This window comes from Spermophilus citellus (genome assembly GCF_964194105.1).
Source record: "Spermophilus citellus genome assembly, chromosome: 3".
Classification (NCBI taxonomy): Eukaryota; Metazoa; Chordata; class Mammalia; order Rodentia; family Sciuridae; genus Spermophilus; species Spermophilus citellus.
In genome coordinates this window covers 104,565,730-104,580,158 of record NC_138184.1, presented here as the reverse complement: position 1 = coordinate 104,580,158, position 14,429 = coordinate 104,565,730, and the positions used below count along the sequence as shown (strand labels likewise).

At 45.9% G+C, this 14,429-nt stretch overlaps 1 protein-coding gene across 8 annotated transcripts in view; it reads left to right on the top strand.

Moving 5' to 3' along the window:
- Window positions 1-3,157: 3,157 nt before the first annotated feature.
- CHFR (checkpoint with forkhead and ring finger domains) overlaps window positions 3,158-14,429 on the top strand; it is a 29,722-nt gene continuing 18,450 nt past the window's right edge. For 4 of the 8 annotated variants that reach the window (XR_014021006.1, XR_014021008.1, XM_081285572.1 and 1 more), the window contains exons 1-5: window positions 3,384-3,566; window positions 9,400-9,499; window positions 11,561-11,670; window positions 12,547-12,606; window positions 12,725-12,937. Coding sequence is in view for 5 of the 8 variants with exons in the window: in XM_081285572.1 (XP_081141698.1) it covers window positions 3,437-3,566; window positions 9,400-9,499; window positions 11,561-11,670; window positions 12,547-12,606; window positions 12,725-12,937 (613 nt within the window). In the remaining 3 variants the exon portion in view is untranslated. Of the gene's footprint in view, window positions 3,567-9,399; window positions 9,500-11,560; window positions 11,671-12,546; window positions 12,607-12,724; window positions 12,938-14,429 lie in introns of all 8 variants that reach the window. The other 4 variants (XM_081285574.1, XM_081285575.1, XM_081285573.1 and 1 more) reach the window with 4 other exon arrangements.

The window sequence follows — 14,429 nt, the reverse complement described above, 5'->3', positions numbered from 1 at the left end:
TGGTAGAGCACTTGCCTAGCATGAGTGAGGCACTGGCTTCCATCTTTAGCACCACATAAAAATAAACAAATAAAATAAAGGCATGTTGTCCATCTACAACTAAAATAAATAAGTAAATAAAGAGTTGTTTTAGTTTTAGTTGGGGTTTTTCAAAGAAACAGAACCAATAGGATATATGTGTATGAATATTCATGTGTGTATATACAGTTGGCTCACAGTTTGAAAAGTTACACTACAGCTGCTTGCAACCTGGAGAGCAGAGAAGCCTCAAAAGCAGGAAGGCCAAAGGTGCAGCCCCAGTCTGTAGTCAAAAGGCCCACAAATCACTGGAAGGCTGCTGGTACAAGCCCCAGAGTCCTGGAGTCACATATCCAAGGGAGCAGGAAACCTGACGCTCAGGAAGAACCGGTCTTCCTCTTTGGCGCTCAGGTTCCGTCTGAGCCTGTCCCGAACCACCCCCACCCCCACCCCAGATTGGATGGTGAATGGTGCCTGTCCACACTGAGGATGGGTCTGCTCTTGTGTTTGCTCACTGATATGCCAGTCTTCTTTGGAAACAACCTCACAGACATGATCAGAAGTAAAGATTTTCCAATTTTCTAAGCATCCTTCAACCCAGTCAAGTTGACACTCAAAGTTAACCATCACAGGGACTGAATGTTACCAGAGTTCTAAGCCAAAGGCCTGACTCTGGGGCTCTAACAAATCAGGTCTCCACTAGCCCCAAACAGCAGGTGGAAAAAATAATGGTGATGAGCAGTGATTAGTGCCACTACCCTGGGAAGATGGGACTGTGTTCTCAGCCCTGTCTTCCAGGGGTTGGCAGTGGCTTTGAGGCCTAATAGACATGGGAATGGAGGCTCTGCTCAGCTGCTGAAGCAGGGGACCTTGATGAGGTGTGGTCTGTCCATCATTATCTCAGGACTGGCTGGGGGGTCTTGTCAGAGATAAGAACGTTGCTGTTACCTGGCTTAGTTTTGGTTCATCTCAAGATGTTTATTGATCAGACCAATTGTCCCTGGAGTGCAGGGTCACTCAGAACAAAGGAGACAGATGCAAAATGGAGGAGGAGGGGCAAGCAAAACTTAACAGTGTAAGTGCTTGCTACATGAATACTTAGCAATGGAGCACCAAGTCATGAATGGGAAAACATGAGAAAATGGTGATGTCCCCATGAATGTGCTCTAAAGGAGGGCCTCAGCTGAGCGGGGCTTCAACAGTCAAGTGCACAGGGCAACCTGGTCTGTGGATGTCAGCCTCTCTTCCCAGCCTCCCATGTCACTACTCGAGAGCTCATGAACAAAATGGCCACAGTGATGGGGATGGAGGTTACTCATGGGCTCAGCAACATTGACTTCCTCTCACCAAGGCGGACCTGGCCACAGCCGCTGCTGAGTGCCCATCTAGCAGCAGTGGAGATTGATGCCAAGCCTCCCTATGGCATCCTTTCTTAGGGCATCACAGTGGACCACCTCCGTCATGGAAGGGCAGCATGCTGTTCATACTGGAACAGAAGCTCTACATTTGCATTTGTCTTCCTGAATGCTTCGTCTCTGCCAAAGGCACCATCCAGAGATTCATGGATGCCACGTCCCTCATGGTATTCCACACCACGCCAATTCTGAGCAAGGAACCAGCTTCACAGAAAACAGGATCACCAAGGGCCCATGGTGATGGAATTCACAGGTCTTGCTGTGCTAGGGACATCATCTTACTCATCTACTTCTCTGGTGGAATCCAGAGTAATACAGTAATACATTGGTTAACGTCAGACCCCATATACAATGGTGGTCCCCTAAGATGATAATGGGGCTAAAAACTCCTATTGCCTATACTCTTACTGTTCCTATACTCTTACTGTTCCTTTTCTGTTTAGATATAGAGATACCATTGTTATGGCTGCTCACAGTATTCCATATAGTAACATGTGGCTTATGAACAAAGGTCTAATAGTGTACACCCCATGCCCAGCACACTCCTGCACCCAGGCTTTGCACATATACCCGGATGGGCACACAACACTGCCCAGTGAGGCATTTCTCAGACCACACCCCGTCTTGAAGAGAGGCAGGGCTGTGTGTGGTGACAGATGTCTCATCACTTCCTCCACCACAAGTCCATGATGTCCCAGAGGCAGTCACTGCTGTTCCCTTGTGCAAACTTTTAGAAAATTTTAGTGGGAGAAGGGAGCGTATTATGTGTGGGCAGGGGAGTATTTGGGGTCTGCCCTGGGGTCTTGCACATCCTAGACAACAGCTCTACTACTGAATTGCATGCCAGCCCTTTTATTTATTTTGAGACAGGGTCTCTGCTAAGGTGCCAGGCTGGCCTTGAACTTGTGATCCTCCTGCCTCAGCCTCCTCAGTCCCTGGCCTGCCTTACTACCATGTTTCATATTTTTGCAAATATAGGTGGAGATGCATTTACCCACCTATATTTACGAATGTTTATATATGTATGTGTGTGTGTATGTATATATATATATATATATATTTTTTTTTTTTTTTTTTTTACAAAAACTGGTGCCTACCTCACACTTTAATACTAAATTCGGAGGTCTTCACCAGTGTACACCGCTGCTTGGCTCCTCTGAGCCGCCCAGAAGGCATGTGCATGGCCGTGCCCACCGTCATTTGGTTCTCGGTCATGTTTCAAGAGGGCAGAGTGGTGTTCTCTGAACCACATCCGGGAGTGCCGCTAGGTTCCACGAAGTGGGACTGCCGCGTCAAGGAAAGGGCACTGCACGTGGAAGGACGCCGCAGACCCTCGGAGCTGGGCTCCCACCTTTTGCTCCCACCAACCCTGTCATTCAAGGGCGAGAGCTAGCCCTGGCTGCCAGCCTGTCCCGTCTCGGTAACCCCTAAGTGACAACGGGGTATGAAAGTCATCCTGTTTACATTTATCTCACTACAGGTAAAGCGCACTGTTGCTTCTATCGCCGAAAGGCGTGTAGATTTCGAGTAAGCCTTTAAGAACTGTCGCACGTCCAATCCAGAAGTCACTGCATGCCCTTTGCCCCAACATAACATGGCGCCCACCGCAGCTACTTCCGTGATCCCCGAAGAAGAAGTTGTCCCTGCCAGCACCAAAGATGGCGGTCTGGTCCGCAGCCTCTCGTCTGCGCACACTCCGCTGGTCGCAGGCCGACTCTTGGTGGCCGCTCCCTGGGCCGCTCTAGCCGCCGCTCTCGGTGCGTGTCGCCGCCAACCAATCGCAGGGCGCGCCGGGCGGCCCCGCCCGCGGATCAGCTGAGGGCCGCAATGTCTGTTGACAGCGGCGGGGCGGCCGGTTCCGGGGCCGGCGCGGGGTGAGTGGAGGCTGTGGGCCGGAGGCCCGGGGGCGGCGGGCGGTGTCGGGGGCGCCGAGTCTCGCGCGCCCGCGGGCCGGCGGGGCCTCCTTCAGAAGGCGTTTCCGGGTCTCAGTAGGCGTGAGTCCGATGGAGCCGCCCGGGGGAGGCGAGCAGCCGCCGCAGCAGCCCTGGGGGAGGCTCCTCCGCCTGGGCGCAGAGGAGAGCGAGCCGCACGTCCTGCTGTGGAAACGCGAGTGGACCATCGGGCGGAGGCGAGGTGCGCGGCCCGGGGCGATGGAGGGGAGCCTAGGGGGGACAGGGACCGACCGGGATTGGCACCGAGGGCAGGACGCGGGTGGGGAGGGACAGGACCGAAGGCGGGACTAGCAAGAGAGACGAGGACTGGGAGTGGGTGGCGGGGGAGCCCACCAGGCTGCTGGGGGTGCACTGTGCTTTCCACTTTCATGAAATGGGCTCATGTAAGACCTGCCATTTATTCATATATTTGTCTGCCCCAGTTGCAATTCCCAATGCTTCGTGTAGTTCATTTATTCCTTATTCATGGCTTTATAGACTAGTTTCATTAATATATCCTTCAGAAAACAATTTCTCACGTTCGTTACTACACAGAGTTTCTTCTCTAAAAATGGTGGAATGAAATTAGCAAATTCACAGTTATGTGGGAATTAAACACAAATCTTAAATGATGGGGGTCAAAGAAGCCACAAGGGACATTAGAGAATACCTTGAAACAAATGAAGGCAAAGAATATACTGATATTTATGGAATGCAGGTAAGCAGTGAGGAAGGTCAGTTTATGGTTGTAGTGTCTACATTTAATAAGATCTCATTCCTATCTCCTTAAATAATTATTTGCTTAATGAGTATAGGAAGCTAAAGACTTGAACAAAATTGCACACAACTAGGGAGAGAAAGTACCTTCAGCTTCTGCACTACTTGTTTTTAGACTCCTCAGCTGCCGTCTGGTAATTTAACTTCCCTTGTAGCTTTCCTGGTTGGAGAGAAGTAAGCTAGTCAAGTCCATAGCATGTTTAGTTTGTCTGAAAATTAATATATCATCACTTTGACTTCATAGGTTTTTGTTTTTGTTGTTTGTTTGGTTGGTTGGTTGGTTGATTGGTACTGGGGATCAAACCCAGGAGCACTTATCCACTGAGCCACATCTCCAGCCCTTATAAATTTTTTTAAAAATTTCAGACAAGTTCTCACTAAGTTGCTTAGGGTCTCACTAAGTTGCTGAAGCTGGCCTTGAACTTGAAATCCTCCTGCCCTAACCTCCTGTCACTGGGATCACAGGCATGTGCCCCCATGCCCCGCTGACTTCATGCTTTAAAAGAGGGAGAATGAGCCTGGTGCCTTGGAGTATGCCTATAATTCCAGCTAATTGGAAGATTGAAGCAGGAGGATCACAAGTTCAAGGCCAGCCTAGGCAATTTAGTGAAACTCTGAGTTAAAATAAAAAGGACTGGGAATGTAGCTCAGTTCAGTGGCAGAACACCCCTGAGTTCTATCCCTAGTACTGAAAGAAAAAAAAAAAGAGGGAGAGAGAATGGGAAAGATTGCTATCCAGAAACAAATATTTTAGGTTAGTTTCACCTTTTACAATGTGCCTGTACCTTTATACTAAGATTTGGTGAGAGTAGAGGCCTTGGAAGCAGGCTTCCTGGTTTCCAACCTGTCACCAACACAGCTTACTTTGGGCTAACAACATACCTTTCCAAGTCTTTGTGTCTCCTTCGTAGAGTTGCTGTGAGGATTAAATAAGATCATATGTGAACTGCTGAAACAAATCTGGCTTATAGTTAGCACTTTCATCAGTCACTGTTATAGCACATTATGCATGCTATTACACGTCAAGACATTCAACTTCATGTTGAGGCAGGGAGGAAAAATCTGCTTTAAGAAAAGTACTTTCAGTGAATGCATTAATAATGGTGCTATCAAAAACATAAAGGTGCTGTATTAGTCTGTTCTTACTGCCATAATAAAATACACATTCTGAGTGGCTTAAACAGCCACATTCTGAGTGGCTTGAACAGTGGCTTAAAAAGCTATTTCTCAGTTTTGGAGTCTGGGAAGCCCAGGTAAAGTCCATGCTGGCCACTTTGGTTCCTGGTGAGGATGGTGTTCCTGCAGGCGCTGCCTTCTAGCTGTGTCCTCATCTGGTAAAGAAGGCATATGCTGGTCTCTTTCCCTTTTCTTAAAAGAGCACTAACCAGGGCTGGGACTGTGGCTCAGTGGTGGAGTGCTTGTCTAGCATGTGTGAGGTGCTGGGTTCCATCCTCAGCACCACATAAAAATAAAATAAATAAAATAAAGATATTGTGTCCATCTACAGCTAAAAAAGAACACTAACTGCCTCATGTCTATGATCCCAGCAACTCAGGAGGCTGAGACACGAGAATGGCAAGTCAAAGCCAGTTTGGCAGTTTCATAAGTCCCAAAGTATCTTGGCAAGATCCTGTCTCAAAATAAAAAATAAAAAGAGCTGAGGATGTGGCTCAGTTGTTAAACATCCCTGGGTTCAATCCCTCATACCCTCCCCAACAAAAAAAAAAAAAAAAAAAAGAAAAGAAAAAGAGCACCAGTTGCATCAGATCAGAGCCATGCCCTTGTGACCCATTTCGGTTTTGTCGACTCCCCACAGGTCCTACCTTCAGGTAGTCACTTTGGGGCCTCTACATGAGTTGTGGGGGACACAGCCTTGGGTCCTCAGAGTTGTGTGACTGTATGTTTATCTGAGAAGAATGCTTGCCTGCCACGTGCCAGGCACTGGGGAGGAGCACCGAGCTGCATCTAGGAAGGAATTTAAGAACCTCACCCACAGTGGCAAGCCGGGCAGATCATCTTGGTTCCAAACTAGATTGTGCGAGTGCTGGCATATGGAAGCCTGTCTTGAAATCCATACTGGTGATGCAGTTGGCACCTGGGGCTTGGCTATGAGGGGATCGTCCTGGTGGATATACTCGGTGGACTGAGAATATCCTGACCACAGGTGATATTCACCTTGGATAAATGTAACAAAGTAATTCCAAAAATATATAAAGTTTATGTAAGTAAGGTTTGGTTTTGGGGTTTGTTTGTTTTGTTTTGTTTTTTTTTTTTGGTACTGGAAATTGAACCCAGGGGTGCTTTATGACTGAGCTATATCCCCAGCCCTTTTTATTTTTTATTAAGGAGACAGAGTCTCATTAAGTTGCCAAGGCTGGCCTCAAACTTTCAACTCTCCTGCCTCAGCCTCCCGAGTCACTGGGATGACAGGCATGCACCACTATGCCCAGCAAAAATATGATTTTTAAATCTATTTTTATAGAGAGATTTACATATGATAACATCTGTTTTGGTGTTCAGTTCCATGAGTCCAGCTCCACCAGTCAAGATGTAGAATATTTCCAGCATCCAGAAAGTCCCCTGGTGACCATAAAGAGCACATCCTGGTCCCACAGCCCCATCTCTCAACCCTGGCTCCTGGAAGCCACCAGTGTGTCTACTTTCTATCCCTGTGGCTCTGGCTTTCTGGAGTGCCATCCAGGTGGAACACAGCATCCCCCACAGACCTGTACCCACTCTCCTTGGAGGGGTGTTCTGATAGTTGTTCTTTGCTCTTGCTTGTGTCCATGATTGTTCCTTTTGTGGTGGGTAGTATTCTGCTTTTGTACATACCACATTTTGTTTGTTAGTTAACTACCAATGGATGGACATTAGTTTGTTTCTTGTTTTATCAGAAATAAAGCTATTATACATATAAGTTTACAGGTCTTTGTTTGGACATGCATATTTATTTTTCTTAGCTAAATACTTAGGAGTGGGATTTCTGTGTCATGTGTTAAGTGTATGCTTATCACCGTCAGAAGCTCCCAAAGTGTTTTCCAGAATGGTTTGCTGTTTTTCATTCCCCCTAGCAGTGCATGACTGGTCTGGTTGTTCCACTTGCTCTTTGATAGCCTTGGATGTAGTCAGTCTTACTTTGAGCCAGTTCTGTGGTGGTGTTGGAAGGCTTTCACTTTCATTTCTCTGACTAATGATGTTGGACGTTTTTCATCTGCTTATTTGCCATCCACATCTCAAAGAGATTATCAAAGAGATAAAGTGTTTGAATCTTTTAAAATTGCATTGTTGACTTTCTTGTTATTGAGTTGCCAGTGTCAGCTGTAAATTCTGGATACAATACCTTTATCAGATGAGTGCTTCACAAATATTTTCACTAGTCTGTGGCTTGTCCATTCATCTTCATAGGCAGAGTCTTTTGAAGAACAGATGTTTAATTTTGTTTGTTTGTTATGGTGCCTAGGGCTTTGCAGATGATACACAAGTGTTCTTCATTGAGTTACATCCCCAGCCTCACAGCCCTCCCCTTTTGAGACAGGGTCTTGCCAAATTGCCCAGTCTGGCCTCAGACTTGTGATCCTCCTGCCCCAACCTCCAAAGTATCTGGGATTACAGACAAGAACCACCACATCTAGCTAGATATATATTTTGGATGAACTTCATTTTATCAATATTTTTCTTTCTGGATTGTACTTTTTGCATCCTGTCTAAGAAATTCTCACCAGAGCAATCATCAGTAAGATTTTTTTTCTTTGTTTTCCACCACAAACTTCGTAGTTTTAGGTTTTGCATTTCTCTATGACTGGCCATCCTTACACCAACATAACACTGTCTTTCATACTAAGTTAGTCAAGATATCTAAACCTTCCAACTTTGTTCTTTTTCAAAATTCCCTTGGATATGCTAATAAATTTTTTCCTATGAACTTTAAAATCAGTTTGCAGTTTCTGTAAGCCTTCTGGGCTTTTGGTTGGAATTGCATCAAATATGTGAAATAATCCAGGAGAGAACTGGCATCTTTTTTGGTGGGGGGAGGGTGGATACTGGGTATTGAACTCAGGGACACTTGACCACTGAGCCACATCCCCTGCCCTATTTTGTATTTTATTTAGAGCCAGGGTCTCACTCAGTTGCTTAGGGCCTCACTTTGGCTGAGGCTGTCTTTGAACTTGCAATCCTCCTGCGACAGCCACTGGGATTATAGGCGTGTCCCACCACATCTGGCAATAACTGGCATCTTTTTTTTTTTTTTATCTTTTTTTGGAACTGGGGGTCTAACCCAAGGCTTTGCGAATGCAAGGCAGACTCTTTGCCACTGAGCTAAATCCTAGCCAGAGAATTGCCTCTTAACAATAGTGAACTTCTGAATACTTCTGTCATCCACAGCTCCCAGACCAGTGTTGCCACATCCTCAACCTTGCCATGACCTCCTCCTATAGCTATCTCAGTTCTTGGCCACTTTATCCTTTGGAAGCCCATATGGCAGCTCTGTGTGTTTTGGGGTTGGGGGCACCTTCCATGAAACCAGCTTTCACGGGACTTAGATGGGCTATGACATGTCCATATCTTCCACTGCTTTGGGTTGTTGGTCTCCTCTGGAGCTGTGAATTACAGGTGTGTGCCATCATGCCCAGTATCAATTCCTTTTTTAATTGCCCTTAATTCTTTAGTATCATTATGTATCATCATAGACTGCTCTTATAAGCAGTGGTAATTAGTGATTAGACATTTAAAAGCTTCTGATAGTTTTCCTTTTGTTTTAAAACGAGAGCAAGTAAGTATTTGAAGATATCCCCTCTTATATTTATTGAAGACACAATGACTTTAGTCAGTTGTGGACACATTCCCCTTCTGTTTTATATTTTCTTATACAGGTGCCTATGATAATTTGGTTTTATATATTCTGTGACTGTCATTGCTTCAGTTTTGTGATGACTTATGAAACCTAAGTTTACATAGAGAAGAAGTTAAGGGGTAGGTGAAATACTGAAGAGCTAATTAAGCCCCTGAGTTTTTTTAAAACTTCTGATAATATTTATTGGACTAGATGTGCATGTGGGCATGCTGTAAAATTGCCCGGAAAAAGCTGTTGAGGTGTTGATGGGGGTGGGCCAGACCCTGTCCCTCTGGGTTAATGCTCTGGCACACGAGTACTGTTTCCAGGGGTGTGTGCCACTTTCACCTGCTTTAGTGAAGCAAGGCAGTAGTGTTTGCCGAACCCGAGAGTCATGTCCAGTGTCCTGCTACCCTCTCTGTTTTAGGTTGTGACCTCTCGTTCCCTAGCAATAAACTGGTCTCTGGAGATCACTGTAAAATACTTGTGGATGAGAAGTCTGGCCAGGCAACACTGGAAGATACCAGGTGAGAGTCCTGCACTAGTTTCCTGTGAGCTCATGTGGCTCAGGAGACTGAGGCATTGTTTTGAGTGCAACCCCATGGCTCCTTCCTCTGACTCAGGAGCTCCTTGTGGCAGATGTACTTCAGGTTTCTAGCAGGGACACCTGGGTGATGTGTGGTGTCTGTGGCCCATGCATTCCTATTCAGTTAAATATGGCTCATAAACAAGACTCACAAGCAATGGATGCATTTTTGGTTTGAATACAGGGATTCCCTATGATGTCTGATAAATTCATCATCTTAGTTGTGTAGTTTCAAAGTCCAACATGGGTCTAACTAGGCTAAAATCAAGGTTTGGAACAATACTGACCAAATTATAGTTATATCACACACACATGGAATGTGTGACAATGAATCCCATTGTTATGTGTAATTGCAATGCACCAATAAAAAGCAAGGAAAAGATAAAATAAAATCAAGGTCTGGACCAGTGGTTCCTTGTAGAGGTTCCAGGGAGACCCCACTCCTTCCTTTCTCTAGCATCCAGAGATGCTGTGTGCCTGGGCAGAGGCAGGCTACAGGGGAAGGGGCAGCCGGGCAGGAGGCACTGCATGGCCAAGGCCCAGAGGTACTGGGTGGTCAGAGTGGTGCATGGGAAGCCACTCCAGGGAGTGTGGGCTCCAGCTGAGAGCAGTGGGAAGTCATTGCAGGAGCTGGGGAGGAGGATCCTGTGAGGGTGAGCTGTGGGGGCTGAGGGCCTGCTGCATTGCATGGTCGAGGTCAACACACCGATGCACTGCTTGTTGCAGGTTTTTTTTTTTTTTTTTTCTTCCAGTACTGGTGATCAAATCCAAGAATGCTTTGCCAGTGAGCTACATCTCCAATTTTTCCTTTGAGACAGGGTCTTGCCAAGTTGCTGTGGCTGGCTTTCAACTTGCAATCCTCCTACCTTGGCCTCCAGAGTAGGTGGGATTACAGATGTGCACCACCACATCCAGCTTTTTTTTTTTTTTTTTTGATACCAGGTATTGAACCCAGAGGTGCTTAATCACTGAGCCACATCCCCAGCCCATTTTATATTCTGAGACAAGGCCTCACTAAGATGCATGGGGCCTCTCTAAGTTGCTGAGGCTGGCTTTGAACTTGTGATCTTCCTGCCTCAGCCTTCTGAGCTGCTGGGATTACATTTGTGAACTACTGTGCCAGCTCATATCCAGCTTTTGTTGTAGGTTTACTGGGCATGGCTGTGACTGTTTACATCCTGTCATTGGCGGCTTTTACATTATAGCAGCAGAGCTGAGTAGTTGGACAGAGACTTTGTGACCACAGAACGGGAACTCTTATTGTCTGGCTCTTTACAGAAAATGTTTCCTGTTCCCTGACCTCAGTGAACTGCTCAGATGTGAATCCCCTCCTCCTAGTGAGCCTGCAAAGCTGAGGCATGTGGTGGTTCAGATGCTGAGTTTTATACATTCAGTATCTGTCATGTAGCTGACTCCTGGACACATTAGATCTTCCCCAGGAAGTACTTCCTGTTCCCTCTTACTTGGTCCTCCCCTTACACTATGGACCTTGACCTTTCCCATCCAGCAGTGTGGCCACTGCTGATCCAGGCTGTGTGTTCTGAGCACAGGGGCCAAGTCATCTTCCCAAGAGCCAGCACCCATCTCTTAGGAGGGAGCTATGCTTATCTGGGGGATTCGATGCCAGGGTGCACATGTGGACAGTGTTGCCCACAACTCACAAGAGGCTGGAAATGGAAGCACAATGCTGCTGAGGGGCCTCAGGACCCACCAGGAGGCACTCGAAGGGAGTCTGGCATGGGAGTACCAGAATTATTAAAACACTCGATGAGACAAATGGTTTGGTTGCTAGGTAGGTTGTCAGTAAAGGAGTAACAGGCAAGCTTTTTCCCCAAGAGAATTTTAAGAGGGTACTTGAATATGTGCATTGTAAAATAGTTACGTCATTCCTATGAGTATTTTCAAAATGATAATATTGAGCCAGTTTCGTAATGGTGGTAGAAAAATAATTTAATCCCAAATTACTTTGAGAAGGATAAATTGCACTTTGTTTTCTTTACAGTACCAATGGCACTGTGATCAACAAGCTGAAGGTGGTTAAGAAGCAGACTTGTCCTCTGCAGACGGGGGATGTCATCTACTTGGTGTACAGGAAAAATGAGCCCGAACACAGTAAGAGAGGAAAACATACTGGTTAGACTCATCCCCAGTGCTGTGCTAAGGGAGTGTCCAGCTGAGGCTGGGGCATATCTTTAGAAAGTGTTGGCACAGGTGTCTCCTGTATATATTGCCTTTGTTGTTTGTGTGAACTCTTGGTGTAAACAGCTGGAGAATGGTTGTTTCGACCACAGTCAGAGCCTTTCTTCAAGAATGCCTCCATAGTTATGAGCAGCGCATCAAAACAGCCGAGGAGGAGCAAGTGGGGCCAGGTGGAAGAACTGGAGCTGTGGGAAGCAAAACCTAGGAAGAGGGCCTGGGCCCTTGTTGGCTCTGCTCTTGGAGACTGTATAGGAGGCAGTGAAGGTCAGCTCCAGGACTCTGTGTGTGTGTGTGTGTGTGTGTGTGTGTGTGTGAGAGAGAGAGAGAGAGAGAGAGAGAGAGAGAATGACATATATTCACAAAATTGCATGCCCATGATCACTGAGTAGGACAAGGAGTGCTGGGAGCCCTCTGATTTAAAGGCATCCTTGAGACTCAAAGAACACAGGAAGATCTTCCTTGGTAAGGAAGAAGAAGCAGGGGCAAAGGTTCCTTAGGGCACAGTGGGCATAAAGCTAGCCCCTTGCCCCATGGAAGAATCTTGAGTTTGTTCTTTTCTTTAATTATGAGCAACATGTATTATTTGCCTTAGTCTGCCTCCTGAGGTCATTCCCTGAGGCTTGCTTATTTTAGTTGGCAAAGATGTTGCATGTCAATTGTGTTAGAATCTCTTAAACTGGTGAATGTGGTTACTGGCTGGTAAGTGAAGATAATCAGCAGGTAGATGGGCTGCGAGATGAGGGGCCCCTCCTACATGGCCACCCCCTGATAGGGTTGATTTACTCGTAGATGTGGCATACCTCTATGAATCTCTACGTGAAAAGCAAGGCATGACACGAGAATCCTTCGGTAAGTGACCTTGTGGCAAAGACATGGATGCGTGGGGGGCAGTGTCCTTTGGGTCCAGCCCTGGGATGTCTTCCTGGGCTCTCAGTATGTGTTCCTTGTGTTCCTTTTGTGCTTGCAGAAGCCAATAAAGAAAATGTGTTCCATGTGACCAAAGAGTCCTCAGGTCCAGGACGGGGTGACGACCCCCAGGTCCCACCTTCGTTGTCTCCCGCCACTCAGGCATGCTTGGAGGAACCACAGCCATCAACATCGACATCAGACCTCTTCCCCAGGGCCTCCACCTCTTCCACAGAGCCGACTGCCACAGGGCGAGAGCATTCCTTCAGTTCTGGTGAGATGGAGGAGGTCACGGTGACAACCACGGTGCTTTGTTTCCTAATCTTTACCTCATTGTCACAGACAGAAAAGCCTTGACCAAGGCTCTCCTTAGCAGGAATTCTGTAGTGGCAAGTATTGACCTGTCCTTCCCCAAGAGAAATGCTGCAGGTACCATGGTATTTCTATATTCTCTTATTTCTTATTGAGGTATGCTCCATATACTATACGCATCACACAATTACAGTGTACACATCACACAATTACAGTGTACACATCACACAATTACAGTGTACACATCACACAATTACAGTGTACACATCAGTGGTTTTTAGTGTATTCACAAAATTGCATGCCCATTATCACTGAGTCTGGAACATTCTGTCACTTGAAAGGAAATACGTTGCTTTAGATTTGCCTGTTTTGGACATTTCACATATGTGGAATCATACAGTATATGGTCTTTTGTGACCAGCTTCTTTCACTTGGTATAATATTTCAGGGTTTACTCAGGGTAGAGTATATTTAAAAAAAAAAAAAAAGTGGTACTGGGGATGGAACCCCAGGCATTGTGCTTGCTATACAAGTGCTCTATCACTGAGCTATATACCTCAGTCCTTTTTATTTTATTTTGAGACAGGGTGCCCTAAGTTGCTGAGGGTGGTCTCAAGTTTATGATTCTCCTGCCTCTGCCTGCCAAGTCACTGGGTCTACAGGAATGTACCACTAAGCTCAGCAGAGAAATGTATAGTTTAAAACCAATTTTATATGCCTTGTTCCTGATAGCTTAGCTCTTTTTGGCTTTCCCCACAGTTATTGGGATAAAGTCAGAACATCCAGATGCAGTATGATATAAATATGTCCTTGCAAGTGGTGTACACATGTATTCAGTAATTAGACCACAGTCTATGCTTTTTTTTTTTAGTTTACTTTCTCAGTTATTCACTTGTATTTTTCATCTAGGTTATCTTTAGAATTAGCTTTTCAAGTTAAAAAGAAATCTTTTTGAGATATTGATTTGGGGAGAATTGATATTTTTACAAAAACCAGGAAGATGTTATTTCTCCCTGGTTATTAAGGTCTTTGATTTTTTTTTTTTTTTTTTTTTGCTACCAAGGATTGAACCCAGGGGTGCTTATCCACTGAGCCACATCCCCAGCCCTCTTTATTTTTTGTTTTGAGACGGGGTATCATCAGGTTACTTAGGGCCTTGCTAGATTGCTGAGGCTGGCTTTGAACTTGTGATCCTCCTGCCTCAATCTCCCAGGCTGCTGGGATTATAAGCATGTACCACTGTACTTGGTGTTCTTTGATTTTTCAATGAAGTGTCCCCCCCCACTCCCAATACTGGGGTTGAATCCAGCCAGGGGCACTCATATCAATGAGCTACATTTCCAGCTTTTAAAAAATTTTTTGTCCTGAGATAGGGTCTTGCTAAGTTGCCCAGCGTGGTCTTCAACTTGTGGTCCTCCTGCTCAGCCTCCTGAATGATTGGGATCATAGGCATT